This window comes from Gadus morhua, chromosome 18, assembly GCF_902167405.1.
Source record: "Gadus morhua chromosome 18, gadMor3.0, whole genome shotgun sequence".
In the NCBI taxonomy this organism is placed as follows: Eukaryota; Metazoa; Chordata; class Actinopteri; order Gadiformes; family Gadidae; genus Gadus; species Gadus morhua.
Window position 1 is genome coordinate 14,698,659 of NC_044065.1, and position 26,062 is coordinate 14,724,720.

The following is a 26,062-nucleotide window of genomic DNA, read 5'->3' on the forward strand; positions in this document are numbered from 1 at the left end:
CCATGTCTCTGGTGGAACTCATGGATCTCGGTCTATCAATCTCTCTTTCTCTTTCTCTTTCTCTCGGCTTCTCTTTCTCTTTCTCTCGGCTTCTCTTTCCCTTTCTCGTCGCCTCTTTCTCTCTCTTGGCCTCTATCTGTCTCTCTCGAACCAAGTAGAAATGCACATTGGAAAGTGGTTAAAAATAGCAGTGTAGTTTAGTCTTCAGCCTTCCTCAATGGTGACAGAGTGTGATTCCATACCAACGTGTGTTCGCACCTGGTTGATGAGCCAGTGTGAACAATCGTGCGTGCAGGAGGCTACTGTGAGCTTGACCTCGTCCAGCTGCTAACAGCAGCAATGTATATTTTAGACAATCTCGGACACAAACGTCAACACACCAAATGGGTAGGTTGTTGATGGTTGTTAGTTTATATAATATGTTTTAACAATTCATGTTCATATTTTAATAATTCACATCAGATTGAGCTTTTGTTGGCGTCTACAGCTTCTGATCAACGCAGACACACACACACACACACACACACACACACACACACACACACACACACACACACACACACACACACACACACACACAGTCTGTCCCACACACACACACACACTGGGCCCTATCTTGCATCCAGCACAATTTACTTTCTAGACTGACGCATGTGTCGTTGCTAGTTGGCACGGAGCGTTCTTTTCCCTCCACTGCCACTCGTCGGTAAATTAGGGAATGATCTTGAGCCCCAAGAGGCGGTTCGGCGAAAGGAGGAGGCGTGTTCTGGCGCAAACGTTCCCTGGTGCTATTTTGCAGTTTCAGAAAACAATTCCGCCACAAACCAGGAAATACCTGGTTTAAAGTCAGTGGCGCGTTGTTCAGAGGCTATTTTAAGGGAACATGCATAATGTTGCTTGTGTACCTCGCGCATACACTTTGCTTCTCTCATCTACCTAGCCACATATTCTTGGTAAATTATTTGGGAAAGCTGATACAGCGGTAATAAGTCGTACTTTTAAATCAATGCATCTGCAAACACCGTACAGCAAACACATATTTTCTTGACACAGACATCGTGTACAAGCCCATAACTTTTAGGATTGATGAGATTGTGAGAAAACATTGTTTTTCCGCGAGTGAGTGTTAAAAAGAATGAATGAATGCTGGCGCGCGTGTGTGTAATAATTAATGAATGCGGGCGCGCGTGTGTGCGTCTGTTTAAACGCATGCAAACTAAACACATAACGCAGTCCATGGCAATGTATATTAACGGGGGGACACATGCATATTAGGAACACAAGTCGAGAACGACCACAGTAACCGCATATCATATGTGTGTTCAGTTTTCTTTGCCGAAATTTATTTGAGGACTGTATTTCTGAAGTTGCGTAAGAAAACGCTATTCCATGTCTGAATTAGGCCATATTATTGGCCATAAAATGAGCCACTTGAAGTTTGAAATCCATGTAGTCATGCATCTGTCTTATCGGAGACTGCAAACGCGCAGTCTCCGATGAGACAGATGCATGACCACATGGATTTCAAAATATCAACTCGTTGGAATCAAATGCGCTCATGGCTCTTAAAGGGGATGGGAGATGGCCCTCTCATTGGTTTATTGCAAGTTTCGCCCAAACCACACCTACGGGTAATTTGGCTACTTCAGACCAACCCTTTTTAGATTTGCGCCGGGCACAAGGGTCATTTATCCGCCGGTAAAATAGCAACATCGCCATAGAACCGCCCACAAAGCTACTTGCGTTTGGTGCTTCTCACTTGCGTTTCAGACCGTTAAAATAGGCCCCACAGTCTCCGTCTATCACACACACACAGCCACACACACAGTCAAACACACACACACACTTAGATCAAATCAATGTATTTACTTTGGATGCGTAGATGGAGGAAAGGCTGGACAAAGGTTGTGCAGGGAGGCTGTATGTGAGACAATGTGGTGAAGTATGGCCCTTCACCGCCAACAGGGGCCCACTTTGTACAGCTGCAGCCCCCGGGCCTGCATCAACAGGGAAACAAAAAATGCTTTCAACCCTTCCGTGTGAACTGATCCCGAGAAGAGACCAGAGGGCTGGTACCACCTGTGACCGCATGCCTTGCTACTATTAACTCTCTTTTCTCTTTATATTGTGAGTCTTGTTCAAGTGAAGAAAAAGAGACATGGTGTTTTTTTCATGGAAATTGTGGAGTTGTGAGGGTAATCCATCTGATCCTGTTCTCTCGCCTGTCGGGTCGGTCGTCTGGGGTGCGAGTTAGTCCTGCCCTCTGTCCGTCTATCTGTTATCTATAATTACAGTCTATCGATCTGTAATCCAACGTGATTTACAAGTCAAACTTGCTTGCTTGCTCCCTCTCTCTCCTTTTCCACATCAATCCTTCTGCTTCTTGCTATATTCTATTTTTTTGTTCACTTCTCCTTCTCTGGTGCTTTTTTTCCACCTCCACTTGCTCCCCGTAACTTTCCAGGTTTCAAATCTCCAGTGCAGTTCATTTCAGTGCAACACAATCACGTTAAACTCAGTTATTTGCAACAGCATTCCGATCAAGGGCATGTCTTCAATACAACTCCTTTCATTCCCATCAGATTCGATGACATTCGGTCAACCTCATTCCAGGCCCACCGCCCTGCACATCGGCTGGGCCTGGATCAGCCAGAGCACCGAATCCTCCTGCCATCAAACCGCCAAGGCATCGCTGTTTGTGTTGCACTTCACAAGGTCGGCCTGCCCTCCACCCCCCCTCCAGCCCCCCTCCACCCATCATTGGGTGGCACACTAAAGGAACGGACCACCGGGCCACCCCCCCCCTGCCAGCCCCTCTCTCTGCCATTAATGCCACCAATCAGAGTGTGTAGCGGCCCGCCTAATGGAAATAAATGAGAAGGATTCACACAGGCTGTGCTGATTAAAGCAGCCCTGGGCCTGAGGTGCGTTTCGTGAGGCCAGGGGTGTTATCGGTATGCGGTCCTTTAGAAATTAAACATTGAACGTTTTTGCACGCAAGAGAGGGGTGGCACCATTCATATTCTGAAGCAGTTTTGTATGAGTGGATATCGTTTGACAGTCAGCGATAAGATAATCAATTCAACCCTGATACGCAGACAATTCACCCAATCTCCCGCTCGGCTGTACTGCCGTTGTTAAGCAGCGGGAGATTCATAACCGGCGTTGTGACCCGAATACATTAAGTGGGGTTGTTGTTGAGCATGAGATTGAATACAGGGGTGTTTAAAGTGCATGTATTTATTTTCTGTGTAGGTATATAATCAGATGTGTTTGTGTGCATTTGTGTGTGTCCTGGACCATATGTCTAGGTGGGTTTCCATGCATTCATTCATGTACTTCATTTGCGGCTAAAAATTAAGTTGTGTGGTGTGTTCGACTGGGATAGTTCGTGTGTGTGTAACGGCAGGTATTGTGGAGAACGAGGATTTGTGTGAAATAGGGGAGGCTGAGGAGCCGGTACAATAGCAGAGCCTTAATGGAGCTTGTTGCTGTGGTTGCAGAGGGAAGAAAGAGGAAGGGGAGGGGGGGACTTGCATTTCAGATTGGTTGCGGGTACTCTAATAGGGATTGAGAAGGCCGCTGTTAAAGGCTGTGTGTGTGTGTGTGTGTGTGTGTGTGTGTGTGTGTGTGTGTGTGTGTGTGTGTGTGTGTGTGTGTGTGTGTGTGTGTGTGTGTGTGTGTGTGTGTGTGTGTGTGTGTGTGTGTGCCTCCATTGTTAAACAAGCTGTGTGTGTGTTGGTGTCCATGTATCCGTGGATAGCTGTTTGTGTGTGCGTGTGCCAGCGTGCTTGTGTCAGTGTGGGTGTGGCTGTTTGTTTGTGGGTGTGTGTGTGTGTGTGTGTGTGTGTGTGATTGTGTGTGTGTGTGTGTGTGGCTGTTTGTGTGTCTGTGTGTCCGTGTGTGTGGCTGTTTGTGTGTACGTGTCTGTGTGTGGCTGTGTGTTTGGGTGTGTGTGTGTGTGAGCGCCTCTGTGCCCAAATAAAGTGGCAAACCCTCATTGTAATGCTGTCATCTTGCCACAGTGATCCCTCCCAGTTATCACTGAACGTGACAGGGCTCCCCGCCACATCTCTGCAGAGGAGATTGACATATGAGCGTTAATGATACAGCTACCCTTCACTGGGGCTGTGCAGTGCATGTCGATACCCTTGTGTGTGTATGTGTGCCTGTGTGAGGACTCTTATTTCCTGCCATCAATGCCCATGCTAATTGTAACCACCATCAATTATCTTGACTTCTCTTGTGAATCATATGCTGGATTTTTCACATCAAGTCATGCAATATTGACGTTGCCCTGGTTGGCTGGCTAAATATGGGATATATGGGGGCTGTGATATCAATTTGCTTCTGGAAGTCTAGCCCTGTGCGGTGGATCCCTGCACTGTGCGATATGAATTATTTAGCAATTTCGGAGACGCTTATATCCAAAGCGCCTTTCAGCGAATTCATTCAAGTCATTAAGGAGCCGGGACGGGGTTTCGACGGCTTGCTCAAGGATGCCTAGAGGTCCCTTCAGGCTTGGGGTCAAAGACCCTGACCTCTATATGTGCGGGGATCAGTCACACATGTGACTTGAGACTCCTGACCCCCATTACAGGTGATATGTGAATGTGTTCCATTCCAGATGGTCAGGAAAGAAAAATACACTCAAGGTCAATGGGGATCTCCAGGTCTGTTGTTGTGCCACCTGCACATCTGGATATTTCGGGACACTCACACAACCCTTAACCCCTCCCTTGGTCACAGTGTACTGAATATGTTGTTCGTTGGGATTTTTGATTGGTAGAATCTGCCTGTTCTAGCCTACTTGGATTGTTATTTTTGCATCGTGTTCTCCCCCTTTGTCCCTTCTACACCACATTATTTTGACGCTTCACTGACCTCAGAAGAAACAATCATCTGAGTGTGACAGGTGTGCGACCACCGTCTCTTGGAGCTGGTGTGAATTGAAACCTAGATGCACACGGTGAAAACAAAGCGTACAACTCAACGCTTGTGTGACAGTTTTAGTTTGGCTTTCAGAGTTTTAATGAGAACGAAAGACACAAACTACTTCAAATCCAAATGCGTTGGTAATTGTATAATAAGGGAATGAAAGGTCCTCTGCCCATTGAAGGTAGAGTAAATCTGTTTATAATGAGATATAGTCAGCTCCGATTGCAGGCTTTAATAATAACTACTCACTGTCTATAGCGCGAGTTTTATTAAACAAAGGAAGTGAAGACAGACACGCGTACGCTATGCTTATTCTACGTTTCTCTTTATTGAGACGGATAGAAAAAAAATTGTCTTCTCTTACTTACCCCCATTATAGGGATCGGAAATTTGTGCGTTAGATCACAGGCCTCAAAGCATTGTGGTCATGCAGAAAAGCTTGGTGGTTGTGGCCCTGGGAGGTTGACCTCTGAGGCGTTTCACAAACATCCACGTCAGATTTGGTGGAGATAGGTAAATCTATTTAGAGGGACCAGTGACCGACTATTGTACAAAATTTGGCTGCAAATCCTCACTTTACTTTTTGGGATATATTGATCACAGACGGGGTCAATACAATCAGAAAATAAACACACACAGACAGAGGTGAAGACATAACCTCCCTGGCAGAGATAATTATAGTGCATAGAAGACTGAGACGGACAGAAGCAGTTTCAATGATTGCGTTATCTGGTAAACAGCAATCAGTAAGAACAAATTAATGAACGGAGAGGGCTAGGGAGAGAGACAGGGAAATGTGTCGGAAGGGGAGATGTAGAGAAATGGGAGACAGTGAGAGAGGAGAGAAGGAGAAAAAGAGGGAGAGTTGAAGAGAGAGGGAGAGAGAGTGAGTGAGGAGGTGGGGAGAGAGATAGAGGGGGAGATGCAGAGAGGGGGAGACCGTGATAGAGGAGAGAAAAAGGGGGGAGATGGAGAGAGGGGGTGACAGTGGGAGGGGAGAGAAAGAGGGGGAGATGGAGAGAGGGGGAGAGTGAGTTGATTAAAATAGGGTTGGAGTATGCGCGATCAGGGGAGACAGAGCGGGTGAGACAGCGTGAGATGGTTTGGACAGAGAGAGGGAGTCAAAGAACAAATTGACACATAACGCGATAAATACCCATAAACCGAGAGACAGTGAGAATAGATGAAAGTGCAAAATGCTGCCCGCAACCAACGCAACACGTAGTGGCCTCATTTTTATCTAACCCAATTATGCAGAGAGGAGCACAGATAAGACACGCTAACAGTGGCGCACGACGCTACGAAGACATGTGTCAACTAATTGCCCTGGTATTCCTACAGAGGGGCTCTCACCATAACCATGCATGTGCTGTAGGTGTCAAGAACACGTCATCCGTACAGCCACCAGCCCAGCTCAGCCAGAAAGTTGGGTGATGATAATGTTGGAGTGTCTTTGCAAGGAGATGGCAGGGATATCTTTTATTTATTGAAGTGTAAATAAAATGGAAATGAAAGCGTTTGGTGCGTTGTTTTGAGACGGAGCACTTCTTGCTAGACGCGTCATGGGAAACGCATATACGGCATTCATTAATGAGGTCGTGAGGGAACGCGAGAACCCAAGGAGAGAGATTCTTGCAGGAACAAAAATATGAATAAATGTATTACTTTTGGTTGACAATGCTTTTATCCAAGGCCTCTTAAGATGTGCTGTGAGTGCATAGATCCTCAGCATTGCTCTTTTGTTTCCCCCCCGCAATGTTACCCTGCTACGCCTTAACACTGTACACAGCGTTAACACAGTCTGCCAGTAGGCATCTTTTCTTTTCCGCCTTAGCAGTACTCCATTAATTCTGTCTATTGAGGGTATTTATATTTATGGGTGAAAACTGAGATCAGATCACACACACACACACACACACACACACACACACACACACACACACACACACACACACACACACACACACACACACACACACACACACGCCTAACTCCTACCTGCTCCTTATAACTGGGCTTGGTTAAAAGCCTCTTCTTCATGACTTAATAATAAATAGCTGCCAAACCTTGTCCTTAACCCATCAGTGTTTGTCTCAGCCTGGGGCCAGACTTCCCCTATTTAATCCCTTCTTACACCAATGAGTTTGTTCCTTCTGTGCATTTGCTTCTCACCCCCTGTTGTAACAGAGTAGTCAGCTTAAATATATCTCCAGTTCCGCCCCTTTAAAATTGTTATAGTCATAGTCAAGGTGCAATCATTTGTGCTGAATATACACTATGGTAACTGATGGCTACATGATGAGCTTATGGTTTAATTAAAGATAATAATTATTTTTTTTAATTTTATTGAGGGTCAGGGTTTTTCAATCTATTTTATGTTCCTCCAAATGTCTTGGGGCGCCTGTAAACGGCACTGACATCGATTGAGAGCCAACAGGCTCATAGATTGTATATAGATTTCCCTTGGATGTTTAATATAATTGCAGCAGGTGTCTGTAAACCACAGCATATGGCTTTCAGTTTTTGCACTGAACCAGAGAACACCTTGCTCACACCAAATTCACTTGATAATTGAGGATATTTATTTTATATTGATACATTTCGGCATATGTCAAATTGTGTTTTTCCACTTCTTTCTAGGGGTGTGACGATACACTCAGCTCACGAGACGAGACACGATATTCGGTTCACGAGATCGAGACGAGATTTTAAGAAAACTACAATGACAAAATATATGACTGGACCAACAGACTTTTATTTAACCGAGTTGCACATGCATTTTGAAATGTTTTATTATAACTCTTAACATTCATGAAATTGAAACTAAAACTAAAATTTATAAAAGTTGAAGTAAAATAAATTAGATTAAATAATTCTTTTTTTTTTTCAAGTGCAAACAATATTATGTGCAAAACCAAATCAAAGTTCTACTCCATCAATACAGAGTGCAAATAGTGCAAACAGAGTCTGACCAAGTATGTCACTGACAACTTGGTATTGTCCGTGTCTTATCAGTCACTCTACTGCCATTCATAATTTCCGCCGGGTACCCAAAATGCCGCCAAACAAATCATTTAAAAGTGGCGGGGGCATCTTCGACGGTAATACGGGTATTTTCCGACGTCATTCTGGCTGCCTATGGCCGCTTCCCCTGCTTCCCCTCCTTCTCCTCCTCTTCTTCTTTTCCTTCTCATTCGTAAGGTTCTGGCAGATTAGATGTATCAAAGGAGCATTACTGCCCCTACAGGCCACAAATATAAGTTTGGATAGCCCAGAAATCTCGCGAGACAGATTTTTAACACGACGGCTAATATCGTCAAGTTTAATCTCGCGAGATCTCGTGGCACGAGATCTCGTCACACCCCTACTTCTTTCCCAGGAATTTTTAGTTTCACCTTGCCCGTTTGTATGTCTTAAAGGTAGAGGCCATGTTTGTAACGTGTCAGGAGTTGCTGCTTTGTATCAACAGGATGGCTTATGCCTGTACACCATCAAGGTTTTCCAGAAAAGAAAAATACAACATTCTATTCTTTGATTTCTTTTGAACCGAGCACCAACCCCCCCCCCCCACACACACACTCCAAACCCCCTCCCCCCACAGGAAGTCTGGCGCGTCCCATTACCTATACATCCCTCTGCTGTTCTGTGTATCCGACATTCAGACAAGATCGAGAACGGGGAGGTGCACCAGAGGAGGAGAGGCAGCTTCCACGGCCCCGAGGCCCAGGACGCGGACAACAGACAGGAACAGGAAGAGATGGTGCGCAGAGGGAGCAGCTGGAGACGGATCATGCTTCTTATCCTGGCCATCACCATCCACAACATCCCAGGTGAGGCCAGGGGCTGGGCCGCTGTTTGGTGTACATGTACATTTGTATTCTGCTTTGGACAGGACGTTTCAGTTCCAGGGTAAGACGTAATCCCAGATGGGAAATGAGGCTCTCACAGCAGAGAGTACAGGACAGTAATAAGAATTAACAAAGGATAAAACATATTGTTGTACATTAGATTTAAAAACAACAGGTATATACAGATATAGTCAAACAATTGACTACATTCAGTTCTCCCAACATAATCTGATTCTATGTAACTTTCATTTTTGAAAAAAAAACATTTTTCCAAGTCCTTGCACCAAGCGAATCATACCATGTAAATTATTGAAATGTTGCTCGATTTCATTCATTGGGGACTTGGGAGTTTCTAACACTGCTAGCCATCCCGTAATGAGAGAAGTTTGGATAACGGTCCATGTCGGCTGGGATGCTTAACAGCCCTTTGATTGTTGGGCCGTGGTACATATTTGCTGTGGTACAGTGGGATTGAGAAGCCAATTAGGGACGTTGAATGTGTGTATTAGGACAAAAGTTATACATGAAGAAATAACTTCTAACAGCTTGCCCGCTGTCGCAGTAATGCTGGGACAATGACAAAGCAGCATCCATTACAACTTGTATACTTGTATATTATACTTTTGTATGATGCATTACATGTTGTAGCTGCTAAACCATTACATTTGCACACGTTTTGACTGAACAATGTTGCCGTCCATACTAGCGTTGTCCATATCTATTCAGATTAGATTCATGGTCATCAGCGAAATACATCAAACGAGGTCATTAGCAGCAAACCACGCGGCGCAAAGAAGCGTGAGTTGATATTTAAAAACAATATATATGCACAGCGGAATGAAACGGAATGCAATTGTTTGAGACTGAGGGTTTCATATTCATTCGCTTTTCGACACAATTATCAAGGTCAGTTTTTTGACCTTGACAAAACAGAAACATGATTTGTGGTCTGCCACACTATCCACATTACCCAAGTGGAGGCCGCACACCTGTGGCCAATCCATCACCAGACCCCTCAAGAGGAGCTGTGAGGAGAATCTCAAGCAAGGTGTGCGTGTGTGTGTGTGTGTGTGTAAAACCCACGGACTCGGTTACATTTTGGGCCTTAGATTATTTTGGGGTGACACATCACACAATCCCGGATGGTGAATCTGGACAGAAAAACAAATCATCTCACCGGTGCGTCTTCACGTGGCCGGCCTCCTCTGTGTCCCAACATAGGTGTGAAAAACGGATTATTCCCAGATGAATCACTCATCTCGGAATAACAATGATTCTGTCTACTTGGATCCATCTCTGTCACATCCACCCGCCCCCACTTTGCTGTTTTTTAAACACCGGTTATACATCCACATGTGTCTGCTAAGACCCCCCTGCTCGCGTTCGAGGGAGAATGCAAGCGGTGGACAACTGCTGTCATAGACGAGATCAATGAAATGACAGGATTGAGGAAGTCTAGAGTGATGCCAGCCGGAAGGATAGGTAGCTCTAAGTGGGTGCATGGGGCGAGCCTCGACAAGGGTTAATCAGACCTGCACATACTGGGTCCATTTTGCAGCCTTTGCAGCTCCAGGTCCTGGCTGACCTACCGAAGCACTTCAGAAGATATTCATGTACCAGGAACTTTTTCGTGGTATGAGCGGTCTGATCTCAGTCTTCACCCATAAATATAAATACCCTCAATAGACGGAATAATGTCCAGCTTACAAGGGAAATTCAAAAATATAAGGCGAAAAAATGATAGTTAACTTTAGAAACCCACTCCCATCTCTAATCATGTGTGAGAAGAGCCTGCCTGTCCCAAAGGAAGCGTGCACTATATGGTTGCCCGTCTGAACTGGTACGAACAAAGAGCAAAGCTGCCTTTTCATTAAGATCCCAAGCCTAAATGCTGCACGCTCTAAATTGAGAAAAGTAGAATGCAGAAATAGATTAGATAAAACTGTCTAAATCCCCCGTAGGAGAAATTTGTTCGTTGCAGCAGCCCAACAGCAGTGGGAAAACACAGGATAAAAATACAATACAATAAGAGTACAAAGTACTAAATACTAAATACTAACTAAGGACAAGACAAGACAAAAATAACAAACGACAACAAACAGGACAAACAAAACAGCTTATAGATTTTAATCAATAATTGACAGACGTGTTCATCGTCCAAACGTCAGTTCAAAACCAGTCTCTCCTATGTCCGGAGACAGCAGTGATGGTACCTGTTGACCGTGGTCCGCTCCACATACAGCTGGGAGGTGTCTGGTCCGCTCCACATACAGCTGGGAGGTGTCTGGTCCGCTCCACATACAGCTGGGAGGTGTCTGGTCCGCTCCACATACAGCTGGGAGGTGTCTGATCCGCTCCACATACAGCTGGGAGGTGTCTGGTCCGCTCCACATACAGCTGGGAGGTGTCTGGTCCGCTCCACATACAGCTGGGAGGTGTCTGGTCCGCTCCACATACAGCTGGGAGGTGTCTGGTCCGCTCCACATACAGCTGGGAGGTGTCTGGTCTGCTCCACATACAGCTGGGAGGCAGATTTCAACACTGAATAACCAAATGTTGTTCCTGCCTCACCGATGAGCACCTATGCATGTGTATGAGGCTGGCCCTGACGCCATTCCAGCCCATATCTAACACCCTCGCAGGACAATCTAGAGCAGGCTCTTCTCTGGCTCAACCACACTTACTTGGGAGTGTTTAGAAGTCAAATGCAGTGAACAAAAAATAAGTAAAAGGAAAACTCGAGCAAGAGCCCTTATTTTTATAGAGCACTTTATTGTAAAATGCATTTTTTTCTCAAGCTCACGCATTTTATTTTGAAATGCAGTCCTTATTTTAATTAAAAGGAGCAAATAACAGTTATTTATTGTTAAAATGCTTATCTTATATCTAGTTCACCCTGTGCAATGTGTAAACTGGACCTGTTAGAATTTTTATTGAATGCCCCTGATGTTAGGGTTAGGGTTAGGGTTATTATAATTTATTGCACGGGTCTTCTCAATGCCGTGGAATGCTCCGTTCACTTGCATGGGCTCTTCACAACTTCCTGCAGTGAATTATATTTGATAATTCACCGTTGCTAAGTATAATTGACTGCTGTCAAGGAAAACAAAGGACTTTTTGCCTCTAATGACGTCTTTGGTATCACTCCGCAAGTAGTTTTGGCAAATAGCCGTGTAATAAGCGGGATAATGTAGAGAACATCACCGGTCATTATCGAAAATAAGCCCCTTCAGGGCGAAGCAAGACACCTCCGCTGCACGTCGGTGTCCTGTTCGCTGTCTTTCTTTTCAACTACTTCCATCTGCTGGTTCTTTAAAATCGGGATTGGTTTTCATCCCTCATTCATTGAAAGTTGGTTTTCTGTAAGCTCCATCGTTGACACAACACAATTCTTAACCCCTCTCTACCTGTGGCTTTGAGTGGTGCGTGTGTGTGAGTGCGTGTGCACACGTGTGTATATGTGTGTTAGTACAACCACAATTGAACCACAGATCGCAATTCAATTCCAAGCCACTTAAACAAAACCCATTTTCTTTCAGCACATTCCTAGCCTCCATATTTACTGCACCCCTGCATTCCAGCAGACAATTATCCAAATTGCAGTGAGCTGACTCAATCCTCTGGAAAATGTTCAGAAACGTCTTCGGTTAGATAACATGATCTCTCAATATGAGCAGTTAGTCGGCTCATGGAGTGTTGCACACCTCTCTAGCTGATCACACGGTTATTTCTTGTCTATCATTATAAAGATATACAAGGCCGTATTCTGTGCATTTGACTGAGGCCTCCATTTCAAGTCGAGGCTCCCTATTCACTGTGAGAAAAAGCATGACCTTAACACTACTTATCCGCGTGGGAGTGGGCGGTTGTTAGCAGTCGGATTGATTGCTATCACTCCCGCTGGCATGAGGTGTCGTTCCTGTCATGAGGTGTCGTTCCTGTTAGCGTGAATACTGAAGGAATAGTCTTGTGGGCTAATTGAGCGCTAGGGCTGTAGTGCTCCACCATCATGATAATAAGGTCTTATTAGGGCAGTGACAGTAGCAGGCCAGCAGTAAGGTATAACGTTTGTTTAGGAAAACGGATTGAGATTCATTGTTGGTTTCTTGTCAACTTACTTGGATTACAGTGGATTACATTTACTACAGACATGCAGAAGGGAAAAGAGCCGTGAAAATATATTTGAGATCTATGACAGGTTTTCGATGATATTCTGTTGAAAACGTTTCCGCCTGGAAATAAGCATAGATATGTATTGAAAGCCTCTCAATCAACTCAAAACTGTGGCCAATGGGCTTTGTGTTACGCAGGGTAGGTTAGCCATTGCACATCATAGGATTCCTTTCATCTTTTGAGTTAAAAATGGAGCACATATTCAATTATTCATTGTTTTTTCACCATTTGGGTTTTATCTGTCTGTGCGCACGTCTCTTGTGCATAAAGCAAACACATTGAAATGTACCTCCATGCAATCGTTCATGGACCTCTGTAGACCTCAAATATCCACCACCCAGAGTTGATTTAAATGTTAAGAAAGCAACAACAAACAGACACACACACACACACACACACACACACACACACACACACACACACACACACACACACACACACACACACACAGGGTAGAATAGTGGGCATTTCTGACAAGATCTTCAATGGAGGCATCAAAGCTTTTCTCTGGCTTCCGGAGAGGAAACCAGACCACTACTCTGCTTGAGTGCACTTGAAAAGCCGCCGAGTGCCCGAGCCATCGTTGTCCCCTGCCATAGCTGCATGTGCCGCCACCGCTCTGATGTGGATGTCTTCATGGTCCACAGCGCTCTCTGTCATCGGATAAAGAAGCTGTTTTCTAGATGCCGAACCGGTGTGGATTGATGACTACGCTACGCACGCTTAGCCCAAGATAAGCATCGGATGTAGTGTGCTGCTGAAACCTATATGAGACTATTTAGTCCTCTGATTGAGCATGAAGTCATCCGGCAAAACGACATCAGCTGACACCGCCGTCGGTGAATCCATGACATATACGTCTCCATGTTGTAGCTTAGACGGTGAACGCAGAGACGGTTCATTAGCCAACAGCTCGAGGGCTACACGGTGAAGCCAAATGGAAGTCACTAAGGCGCAGGCAGGGGTCGGACGGTGAATAGAGGAATGGCTCATTAAGGAGCAAGTGGGTTATGTGAAGCCCATCCGCGGGTCATTAGCGAGCCAGGGCCTCAATGGCACGAGGCCTACAGGTGGACTGAGGACCAGAGGGGATCGATCCACCACGCTTGCAACTGGGAGTCAAACACCTTTACACCTTATCGTAAAGAGCACAAATATAACAGTGTGTTGAGGAGGAAAGTAAATTGGCCGTGACTTGTTGTACTCACACCAGGGATAACTAATATTTTTTGGGGTTTAATGATGTATGCACCAGCTGGTCCCATGCCCAGTGCTTCTCCTACCCCCCCTCCCCGCTACGTCAAGGTGAACCTCCAGACCGAGTAGAGAGGGCGTAGTTAAGACCAAAAGGAGGTGGCCAAGCCGGAGGAGCCGGTGGAGCAACAGATGGGATTGAGGTTGAGGTTGGGAACCTGGAGGAAACAGGTGAACCTGTGTAGAACTCGTAACCCCTCTGCCACACAGACCAGTTCCCAGGTCAGTTTAGGGTTGGGTTCAGGTATAAAGTGTCACTTTAGAGGAGGAAAGCACCTGCTAAATACCTAAATACAATCAAATAAAATGACACCACCTAACCCTTTAGGTGGTGTCGCTTTCCCCCCTCTCACCCCATGGTTAGGGTTAGTCTGAGGGGTTGGCTCACCCTCAGCCTGCCAGCTCCAACAACTCTCCTTCACTTTATCTTTCTCCTTCATCCCCCCCAACCCCCGTATGCAACATCTGCTACCTCGCCACTCTCCCGGTCCGCTGGGAGCCGAACACTGGAACTCACTCCTCATGTTTAATGCACACACCCACCATGAAGGCACAGAGGCGGGTATGGACTGAGTCTGGGTAATATAGAACATCACGATGAAGGTTCAGTAAGCCTTTCTTTGAAAGGCTGCTTCGGTCCCATGGTCCTTCGTTGACTGCCCCCTAGTGGTGGCGGAGGGGAAGCGGTGGGCCATGTATGAGAAGGAATGAGATGGGGCTGGCTGTGCTCCACTGAGCCAGGGTCTACGGCCACAAGGGACCGGGGGATGTGTTTATGTTTTGTATTACCGGGTGTTTGCTTCGATAGCATAACGGATTCACGTCCCGTTTTCTGTTGCCACATTGCAAACCTACACACAGGCAGTTGATGAAATTATAATAGAAAAGGAAAAGATAAATTAAATAACACTTTGAAATATACTATTGAAAAATATATATTATAAAGGAACATCGTGTTTTACGATCAAAAACATGTCATTCTGTACAATAACATTATTGTGTCAAGGCAATGACCTGATACATACTACAAATCCAGAATATATAACAATCAATAATACATAGGTAAGTACCAAGCGATATGCATACTAATAATATGCAATGAATATAAAGGGGACCTGGGTTTGTGTTTAAGCATTGCTCTTAAGCTTCTTTGTGTGTTTGTGTGGTCCAGGAACAGACTGAATGTTGGGTTTGACCTTTTCACTTCTGGTCAAGCTGAGGTGTATTTTCAGGGTGCAAGAAAAGCAGAACTAATGAGACTTAAATGGTGTGCAAGGGAAGGGGGGAAGGAGATGGTGGGATAGAGGGATAGGAGGAGGTGAGAGGGAGGGGGAGAGGATGAAGAGGGGGTGAGGGTGGGGGAGAGGGAGAAAGAGAGGATTATAAGGAGGAGATAGGGAGGGGGAGAGGAGCCTAAGGAGAAGATGGGAGTGGAGGAGGAGGGGGAGAATATGGGAGGGGGTAAGAGAGGATGAGGAGGTGGAGAGATGGAGGGGAGAGGAAGAAGAGAATGGGAGGGAGGAAGAGAGGATTACAATGGAGAGAGAGGGAGGAGGAGGAGAATAGTGGAGGAAGATGGGAAGATATGAGGGAGGGATTGGAGAAGATGGAAGAGGAGCAGATAGGAGGGAAAGTGGAGAGGATGATGAGAGGGAGAGGGAGGAGGATGGGCAGAGGGGACGGAGGGGGAGAAACAGGGTATATGTTGTCATTGTGGAAGCCATCACATAAGCCACCATTTTGTTAGTAGACTGAACTGGTACTCAATAAGGTAGTGTCCTTGAAGCATCATATAGTAACGTGTATCATCATATATTCTTGTGCAGATGAGTTGAGTAAAATGAATGCACTTCATTGTCATGCATCTACATGATAAAGGGATACTGTGTAAGAGTTAGACTGCTATAGTAAACAGGTCATTTTAAATGGCATTGCATATGCTGGAACTGATGCTGTTAAAAAGATTAACAAACTCCAAATTCATAACTTGTAAGTTGTACCATTATCTTAATTAGGTGCATTCACAGGGAACTTATCTTAATGGTAAATGTCCCATCCACCCAGCTTTCCCCAACCAACCCCAGATTGCAAATATGCATTGTGTGATTCAAGTGTTCATGCATACCAAGTGGCAGACCGTACTGTATATCTCTAAATGCAGCGTTCTTACCTGGCGCTCTCAAAAGTGGAAGATGTTAATCTTTGTTAATCTTTTTTTTTTTTTTATTTTTTTTTTTACTTGCACTTTTAATGGTTTTGTTATTTGTTTGCCCTTGTTTTAAATTGTTTTAAATTTGTAAAGTGTCCTTGAGTGACCTGAAAGGTGCTGTTAAATAAAATGTATTATTATTATTATTATTAAATGTATCACAGCAGTGTTTTCCCAGCGGGGATGTTCAAGCTGTGCCAATCTAAACCTACGTCTTTGTCTGACCCACGTCGGTGTGTGTGTGTGTGTGTGTGTGTGTGTGTGTGTGTGTGTGTGTGTGTGTGTGTGTGTGTGTGTGTGTGTGTGTGTGTGTGTGTGTGTGTGTGTGTGTGTGTGTTCAACAGAGGGCCTGGCTGTAGGTGTAGCATTCGGTGCCATAGGGAAGACCCCGTCTGCCACTTTTGAGAGCGCCAGGTAAGAACGCTGCTGGAGGCTCATGGGGCATTGCATGTTTGGGTGTGCAGGTATACACACGCACACATACACACACACATTCTCACATAAGAACATGCAATGCACCCAAACATGACCACACAGAGACATTCATGCAACTTCATTTGCTCATATTGAACATGTTGCACTTAAACCTACACCCGCTCTCACACACACACACACACACACGCACGCACGCACGCACGCACGCACGCACGCACACACAAACAGACACACAGTCGATCTTGGCTTCTTTCATCAAACTCATGGCATTCTGTGTCTGTGGCAGTAACGCCCCCAGACATATTGGATAGGGGTGAGCCAGATGAGGCCACCGAACATCTGGGAACCCCCCATGAAATCCATTTCAGAACTGAATTTCATGACTTATTTTGCTGTTGTGGTATATTATGGAATAGTTGAAACTATGTGTGGTAAGGAATCTCACACTGATATGCTTTGGTATCATACTCTACAGTTAATGTTAATTATCTGATGGGCATAGCCTAACATTTCAAGTTCCACAACAATGATGCTTTAACGTCCATTTTGATTAAATGTTGATTCATTTCATGGTTCTTCAAATAAGGTAGTTGTCCCTTTTCCTTAAATAGAAAAATATACAGCTTTAATTTGAAGTACATTGATTGTAGGGAACCAGACATTTACTGAGGCTAGTTGACCATGCCTTTATTATTTTTTACTTTTATGAAAAATAGACATTATTGATTTAAATGAATAGCGCTTAGTCTTCAACAAGTTTTCTGTTGGGTTGGATGCTTTCAAAATCTATCTCACTCTAGCAGGTTTCTCCAAAGTTGCCGACCCCTAGCTTTAATAGTAGTAATTTATGTTATTCTTCTCACTATCTCTATTAGCAGGGCTATCGGTACATTTTCGATTGTATATATAAGTTTACCTCCAATGACTTTCCATCAACTTACTTGGATGTTAATTATGCAGCACCCACAACAGTAGCTGTTTAGAATTGGGATAACACCAGTATAGGGACCGCTCAAAGGTACTTTGTTGTGAACTGCTGACATCTGGTGGTTGTGTTAAAGCACAACATGTTTAATGCAACAGGTAGCACTGTTCATTAAGTCCCAACCACAAGATGAAGAATGTTTAAAATCAGTTGGAGTCCTATTTGGATTATTTTAGAACAAAAGCAACCCACTGTGCTTTTCATGAAGCTACAACAAAATCGCGAAGAAATACCAAATAATATCGAAGTAAAAACATTAATCTAACGTTAAATATCCTTGAGAGCATGTACTGTTGTTGTGTATAACAAGGTTCTGCTTATCCTGCTGTAATCAAGGTAATTAGAAACCGAGGGATGACTAAGTATCCAACAGCAGTGTATGTCACTGTAAAAAATAGGGAACATGAATGAAACATGAATGAAAATAGATTGGTTATATTTCATTTTTTCTCATCCCTCAGGAACCTGGCCATCGGAATTGGCATTCAGAACTTTCCAGAAGGGTTGGCTGTGAGCTTGCCTCTCCGCGGTGCTGGGATGTCGACGTGGGGAGCCTTCTGGTAAGCACCAACCAAGAGTGTGTTGTGTTTGGCCCTTAGTCCACGGGTACTTGCATCGATCCCTGACATCCGCACAGGCGTCCTTGATCAATAAGCCCGACCCCTTCTGCTCCACTCCACTGTGTGTGTGTGTGTGTGTGTGTGTGTGTGTGTGTGTGTGTGTGTGTGTGTGTGTGTGTGTGTGTGTGTGTGTGTGTGCAATTAGTTAATCCCTTCCCCTTATCTCCCTCTCCCAGGTACGGCCAGCTGAGTGGAATGGTGGAGCCGGTGGCGGGGTTGCTAGGGGCCGTTGCCGTGGTGCTGGCGGAGCCCCTGTTGCCGTACGCGCTGGCGTTTGCCGCGGGGGCCATGGTGTACGTGGTGGTGGATGACATCATACCGGAGGCTCAAGTCAGGTAAGAGGAGGATGGAGAGGCAAAAGGTTGTGAGATCGCGATGTGTAGAGAGAGGTTTTCTCCGTCCAAACGATCTAGATTCAATGTAGATTCAAAAACATTTTGAGAAGAATCAAGATAATTACTTTGCGTAAACATCGCCTTTGACTTAATAAGTGCTGTGCAAGTTGTGGCCCCTGGTCAAGCGAGGGCCCCTTGTTAAGCAACAAGCAAACAAAGGCACAGATGCAAAATAATGTTTTTCAACTCCAAAATAGATGATGATTGGCTGAAGATTTAATTATCGATTCTTAGTTTCACCATAACTGATGCCCAGCCCGAATGGGCTTGCGAGAAACTCTTTGAGAAACATAAAAAAACAAAAGACATGATGCAAATTGTTTGATGCAAAAATGCATGCAAATACAGGTCAGTCTAGGGGTTGTTGCACAGCCAAGTCCTCATGTACATGGATACGCACAACCCTAAAACAAGGTATCTCTCTGTCTACATTGAGTTTGACTTCTCTCCTACCCCGGGCCATGAAATAAAATGAGCGGTTTTAAAAACGTCAAACTTGAATGGTCCTTGAACCCACCATCTGCCCCAAACAGCCCCGCTTTTCCAGGCCTGTTTCATGCAAGGAAAAAAATCCAGCCTGCTACATTTGCCCTCCTTGGGCTTTGCTCAGTATGATCCTGGTCCGTGTTGCACTACAAATACGAGACATTTGCGCTACATTTGCTTTGGCATTTAGCACCCATCGTTAATCAATAAAATAACAAACTAAACAGAGAAAATTGTAATGGCTTCGTCCCTTGTCTTGAACAGCTTCACATTAAAATTACCCTTTTGTTAAAAATCTGTTGTGCAACCCGTAGCTGAATGGCGTGGAAAATCCTTTGTTCATAGATGGGTGAAGGTTGTGCCTTTTCTTTTTCTTCTCTTCTAATGTGTCCACCCGTTGCCAGTGGAAACGGGAAACTAGCATCGTGGACGTCGATTCTGGGCTTCGTGGTGATGATGTCACTGGACGTGGGGTTGGGATGATTGTAACCAAGGCGACGACAAATCCAACGTCAAAATCAAGATCGCTCACAAACTTAGGGACCAAATATTCCAGTCTTCTCAGTGCAAATAAGGGCTCTACATGTGCATTCATTCTTTTGTTGAATTGATCAGAGGTTATTTTTTAAGTTGGTTTGAACTTTTTACGTTTTTACTCTCATTTCACCCAGGTTGATTGTTATGACCGTGTCCATATTATCCCATGCAGCTCCGAATTAACAAATACTTGAAGGGCAATGTGTCATTCTTTCATTTCTTCCACTGTGACCAGTGTATGAAGTTGTGCTTTCTCATGTCCGTTTGTGTGTTTGGGAATAGTCTGGGGATGAGTTTAGGTTATTTTAAGTTGTCCTTAGTCGTCCATTTTTTATCTTGCTGGATCGTCCATGCAATGAAACGGATGCAATGCTGTTTACAGTCACAGAAGATGAAGAGATTAATAACTTGTTAATTAAAAGTGATTTAATTTAATGTAATTGCCATTGGTGTCAAAGTGTAGGGGAGAATAGTTGTTTTATGCCTCAAAAAATGACTTGTAATAAAATGTGACAACTAATCTCATCTACGTTTTTTTTGACCAAATGCTGACAAAGAAATTACCAAGAAAAAAAACATCAACCATATATTGCCTGTTTTTATTTCTTATTTATTTTTAGTAAGGCACTATCAAGGGCTGCTATGTGAATGTCAGCCCACTCCCACGCCGCTGACTATTCCGGTAACTCCCCTTTGGTTAGCAGAGGGCTAAACATAACGTAACATACAAATCTAAATCGTACACCCATGCGTTTCTAATTTAGCACGGTGTCTCAGCGTTCCTGCTCTTGTCGTTATTTAAATATTTCACTTCGGGTTGTATTAAGTGGAGGCAGGCCGCAGAGTGCCTGAAGCCTTCTTATCATCCCTCAATCAGTCATCCAGCCTTCATTAAAGTGGTGCGTTGTGATGGCTGCGGTGTGCAGGAATGTGTGTTGGAAGTTGGAGGCAGTCTCTCATTGAGATCCATCAGGGATAGGATTGATCAATTCATCAAGGCCCTCAAAGCTGAACGGCATAACGGGACAGAGCCATGAATCCCCATTGGTTGTTTTATCATGAGAACTGTGTGGAAATACAAGTATGACATGGATACGGTATAGAGTAACGAAATATACATTGTGTTTAATATCAGATGTTTGGCATGCACAATAGTTGTGTTGTATTCGATTATTCAGGACATTATCCACACGTTGTAATGCGTAGCTTTTGGGCCAACTCGTGATAGAACATAAGGATTTTCTAGGCTGTACATCGCTCTCTGTGTCCAAGGAGCAGATTTTCCTGGTAATTCTCTCTTTGAAACAAGGGGGAATTACTGGCTTAAAAACTCAGTTGATGGCAAATGTGTGCATCTTTTTCTTGTTTCGTGGCATTGAGTATAGTAATGATAACACCTTGGTCCTAAGTTATCATAAGCATGTCTTTAAAGAGCAGGTAGTTATGCCTCTGCTCAAAGATGCCCACAGGTTAGGTGGTCGACATTTGTGGAACCTATAACACGACGCATCAAACAATGTCTTTTTTTCTATTGTAACACATTTACCGTTTCAACTCTTCACACACAGGGTGACGTCCTTCTAAACATCCTTTCTCTCGCTCTTTCACACACACACGCATGCATATGAGAAAGAAAGCACGAGAAAGCGGTGCACAGAATTGCAGAGAGCTCGACCCATTTAATGTAAGTCTAGAACCAGCTGCACATCTAACATCGACAAAGATGACGAATATGCCATAAAGTACAAAACAGAAAAGCGAAACAAAACTAAAAATTCTTCATAACCTCAACAAAAAGCTAAAAACTAAAACATGGCTCAAAAAACTGTAAAGAGCAAAAATAAAAACAAAGAAAACTAAGGCATATCCTGATGCGTTTAAGAAGTGCTTCTAACAGGGGCATCGTGTTGACGAGCGGCCGTCAGCGAGCTATAGGATCATGACGGGCATGTTCCTGTACTCCAGGTAGTCGATGAGTCTCCGGGGCATCGCCAGCTGGTCCACGCACTGGATCCGGTCGGCCTTCTTTAGCTGTCCCCGGATGGCCAGTCGACACTGGGAGGCCAGAGACTTGGGAGTTCCTACGAGGGGGAGGGAGAGAAAGTCATCGAGGGATGATTACAAATCCAAAGTCGAGCCCTTGATTACAAATCTGATAGTGCTTTACATTCAATTTGCATAGTTCGTCACGCCTCTAAAAGGGGCAAGGAGAAACTCCCCAGATCGAAAAGGTAATGAAACCGTGAGAAGGAACGACACAATGGCATAGTGGTTAGCACACCTTCATTGCAAGATAAGGTCCTTTGTTCAAACCCCTGGGAGCAGGGGGGAGTTTGTATACATGTTCACCCCATGTTAACGTGGGTTTTCCTCCCACCTTAAAAAAGAGATTCATGTTGGGTAAATACTGCTGCCGATGCCCTTGACCTAGGCAGTAGTCCTGGGGTTGGTCCCCAGGCGCTCGACTGTGTAGCTGCCCTCATAGTGATGCATCTAAAATATTATAAAGGTAGAGGGATCCTTCCTCTCAGGGATGGTTACTATTGCTGATTCATTTAGAAATACTTGCTAAATGGGTCAGACATTGAATGTTATGAGCATAAAACTAGGTAATAAAACAAAGGTTAAGTAAGAATAAGTGATAAGGGAAAAGTAGATGCGTTTGAAGTAACCCTTTGTAAAATACCTCACCTGACATTCCCTATCATTGGATTACATTAATTGCTGCCTCTACATTTTGATTTGTCCTTTAAAAGTGTCAGCAAATGTTGCCTTCCCACCACCAACTCCCGTATTGTTGAGTTTTTCCTGCGATTTAATCTCTGCGGTCCAAGCTGCGGTCCAAGTCAGGTGATTAACTATGTAGAACATAAACGTTGTGTGAACTGCTAACAAAAGATCTTCACTGTTTGCCCACTGAGGAAATGAAACTGCCATGAATGGGGTGTGATCAGCTGATAAACAGCTGATATGGCAACAACAACACAAAAAAAAACGGGGAGGGGAAAGTTAAGAATTCCCCTGGCAGAAACGAGAGCTGCAGATGTTGTTCAAGGCCACTGGATCAGCAATAGCAGGTAATAAAGATAATACTACTACGGGATAAGATGATAGCAAAGCTACACCCGGTCGGATGAGCGCATTACCTTGACACAATCAACACATGACTATGATTGTGTCGGTGTGATGAAATCCAGTGAAAGCCACAGAGCACACCAGAACACAGAGCCAGTCTCTGTGTCCGCACTAGGAGTCTGCGAGACCAGTTTAGACTCTTTTTTTCAGCTAACTTTGCGCACAGAAGACGGGGCCTCACCTCTCTCCCGCAGCAGCAGCTCCACCGCCTCGTTCTGCTTGGTGGACTTCTCGATGATCAGCGTGGGCAGGTACACGTTGGCACCGAAGTCGATGAGCAGCCTCACGTACTCCACGCCGCAGCCGTGCCGCAGGCACATCTCCAGCACCGTCTTGGGCTGCTTGATGCGGCTCAGCAGCCCGCCGTCGGTGCAGTTATAGTCCGGGTCGGCGCCGAACGCCAGCAGCACCTTGAAGCACTCCATGTGTCCGTACACGGCCGACAGGTAGAGCGGCCCGCTGGACACGCTTGCCCCCGAGCTCCACAGCAGCACCTTGGAGCGCGAGTTGACCTCGGCGCCGTGGCGCAGCAGCTCGCGCAGGACCACGGCGTCGCCCTCCCGAGCGGCGGTCAACACCGGAGAGCAGTTGTTGGCCATGCTGCCGTTGGGGTCGGCGCCGGCCTTGAGCAGCGCAAGCACGCACTCCAGGTACTTGCCGCACACGGCCGTGAAGAGCGGCGTCTGCGCCTTGACGTCCACGCAGTCGACGTGGGCGCTGTGGGCCAGCAGCACCTGCAGGCAGCGCAGGTGGCCCTTGGAGGCGGCCATGCGGAGAGGCGTGCCGGCGATGCCCCAGCCGCCGCGGCAGTTGATGACCCTCTTGTAGATCTCTTGGCTGAGCATCTCGTCGAGGAGCAGGGCATCGTCTTGGGCGACGGCCTGGCGAAGCTGCTGGATCTCACGGCTGCTCTCTTCCTCCACAGAGGTCTTGAGTCGGAGCATAGGACCACCTGCGTTTGCGAGGGAGATGCAGTGAGGGCATGAGCAGGACGTTTTACATCCCGGGAATCCCGTATGGGTGGATTAGCCGAGAAGTTAATAAATAATTATGGGAATAATCAAATTTGATTTAAAAATATTTTTTTTGATTTAGCGATTCATCATTTCACAGAGGTTTATATTTGAATTGAACCGCAACGTTAACCATCAAATGTTTGTGATCAAAATGACAAAATGATTGTTCATTAACAATTTCAGATTTGAATACTTTTCTGTTGATCGACTCGTTGCAGCGGTACATAAGATCACATTAGTTCAGATCAACTGAATGGGTTGGTTACCGATGCTTAAGAATCTCACACAACCTCACAGAGACATCACAGGCCGAGAGGGCATTATCATTCTTTAGTCCACAACACATAAAAGTTGAGATTAAAAATTAAGAACCTGACAGTGATTTCCTAAACACTCCTTAATCATTATTATATTATATTTTATTGTATGCATAATGCAAATAGTATATACATATTAGAGCTCTCAAAGCACTTTTCAAATGGATAAATATACTATGCCATGGATGACTTGCAACGTTCCAGTCGGCTATAATGTTTTCCTTCATTCTGTTTGGGAACGGGTTGGGCCTAACCTTCATATCCGTCCCTCGATTGTTATGAGGCATGCAATTATTGTCATTTAAATCATTGTGTTGATCAGGTTTCTGTGATCGTCCGTTCTGATTAATGACCCCAGTAGAAAGAAAAGGATTTGGGCTCAACTAAAAGGACGTTAGTTTCATGCGGAAAACAGCCTGGTGTGAGGCTTTTTGAATACAGCTTTTGTATTCTCCTTCCAGTTTAAGGGCCTCGTCTACAATCAATCACCAACCACACTTTGGGTTTACTAATGTTCATATGCAGTAAGTTACCCTCAGTGTCCTCCCTATAAATAAAACGGCGCCAGGTAATAGTTGGCGACAAGACACCTTACGATGTATAAAGTAAACAAAAATAAATATAAATATTCCCTGGGGGGGCAGTTTTGTTATCAGCATGATCCAGGCATCCCTATTCACTTTGTCATACCGAGGCCTGGAGATAATGTAATGCCATCACCCGGGCGATGGTGAAACTATACATTTAGATTAACATTAGTTAATCGCCACACGGTGCGGATTGGGAAACACCAAAACAACAAGCAGTAACATCAAACCATACACACTGTGATACTCTGTCATATCACACGGCGACACCGTTTAAATTCACGAATAACAACTTGCTTGCAAATCGCCTGCTTGCTTGCGATCTGCAGGCACTTCTGAATACCTCTTGGATGTATGTCATCGACGTCCAAAATACAATCCGAGATTATTTACAGTAGGCCCGATCGGTATACCGAGATGAGGATGTGGGGATGACCCAAAAGAACACGTTGACCATTAAAAAAAAACAACCAAACCGATCACACATCGAGAGTAGTCAAAACGTCGCGTCGGTTTTGGGTAGTAAACATAATATCGATTAAAACTAGGGATGCATATGATTGTGTTTGTGTTTACCTCGGGAGATGTCGGTGTCAGCTGTCCCAGCGCCCCATAGCTCTGCAGATTACTGTATGATGACGCGTCTCTTCTTCTAGCACCCCACTACTGTAGTGACCATGGGACCGTTACTGCCATCTAGAGGCATGCTCTCTAAGTTCTTCAAATAATTACATATTTAGTAAATAATTACATTTGTTCACGTGTAATTTGATTTTCACATCCCTGCACGTAGACTACAATATTTCTGTTACATTATTCATAGTGCAATTATTTAAAATAGCATTTGAAGAAGGTTCAGTTTCATCTTTCGTTTCTCAGATCATAAAGATTAGTTTTCCATTATGTTCTCAAAGACAGGTTGTTTATTTATTTTTGAATCAAGTAAATACAGCAGCTACCTCAAATAACAAACAATCAATAAAGCATAAGTGTATCACTTGATAATAGGAGTGATTCCACTCTAGGGCTTTATACTATGGTTATTATGCTCCATATGTACACACGGGGGCAGCAATCGTCCATGAAATGTACCAACTACCTTTACCTTAGCCTACCTCGAAGCTGTC

General features: G+C 44.7%; 2 protein-coding genes across 4 annotated transcripts in view; one reads left to right on the plus strand and one right to left on the minus strand.

The window, feature by feature from the left end:
* slc39a11 (solute carrier family 39, member 11) overlaps positions 1-20,400 on the plus strand; it is a 63,245-nt gene extending 42,845 nt beyond the window's left edge. For all 3 annotated transcript variants that reach the window (XM_030339791.1, XM_030339790.1, XM_030339792.1), the window contains exons 6-10: positions 8,601-8,768; positions 16,767-16,836; positions 18,304-18,402; positions 18,639-18,797; positions 19,748-20,400. In XM_030339791.1, the coding sequence (XP_030195651.1) occupies positions 8,601-8,768; positions 16,767-16,836; positions 18,304-18,402; positions 18,639-18,797; positions 19,748-19,826 (575 nt within the window). In that variant the 3' untranslated portion in view covers positions 19,827-20,400. The remainder of the gene's footprint in view (positions 1-8,600; positions 8,769-16,766; positions 16,837-18,303; positions 18,403-18,638; positions 18,798-19,747) is intronic.
* A 580-nt stretch (positions 20,401-20,980) lies between these two features.
* Positions 20,981-25,601, minus strand: LOC115530941 (ankyrin repeat and SOCS box protein 12). Its single transcript, XM_030339793.1, has 3 exons — positions 25,512-25,601; positions 23,197-23,967; positions 20,981-21,961 (listed from the first exon to the last, which is right to left on the minus strand). The coding sequence occupies exons 2-3, from the start codon at positions 23,957-23,959 to the stop codon at positions 21,810-21,812; spliced, it is 915 nt and encodes a 304-aa protein (XP_030195653.1). The 5' UTR covers positions 23,960-23,967; positions 25,512-25,601; the 3' UTR covers positions 20,981-21,809.
* Positions 25,602-26,062: the final 461 nt, after the last annotated feature.

Bases quoted from the DNA above. Each gene is read 5' to 3' on its own strand.
- LOC115530941 (XM_030339793.1), bottom strand. From the start codon at position 23,959: ATGCTCCGACTCAAGACCTCTGTGGAGGAAGAGAGCAGCCGTGAGATC. The intron at 21,962-23,196 runs GTGAGGCCCCGT...TCCCCCTCGTAG, and splicing joins GCTGCTGCTGCGGGAGAGAG to GAACTCCCAAGTCTCTGGCC.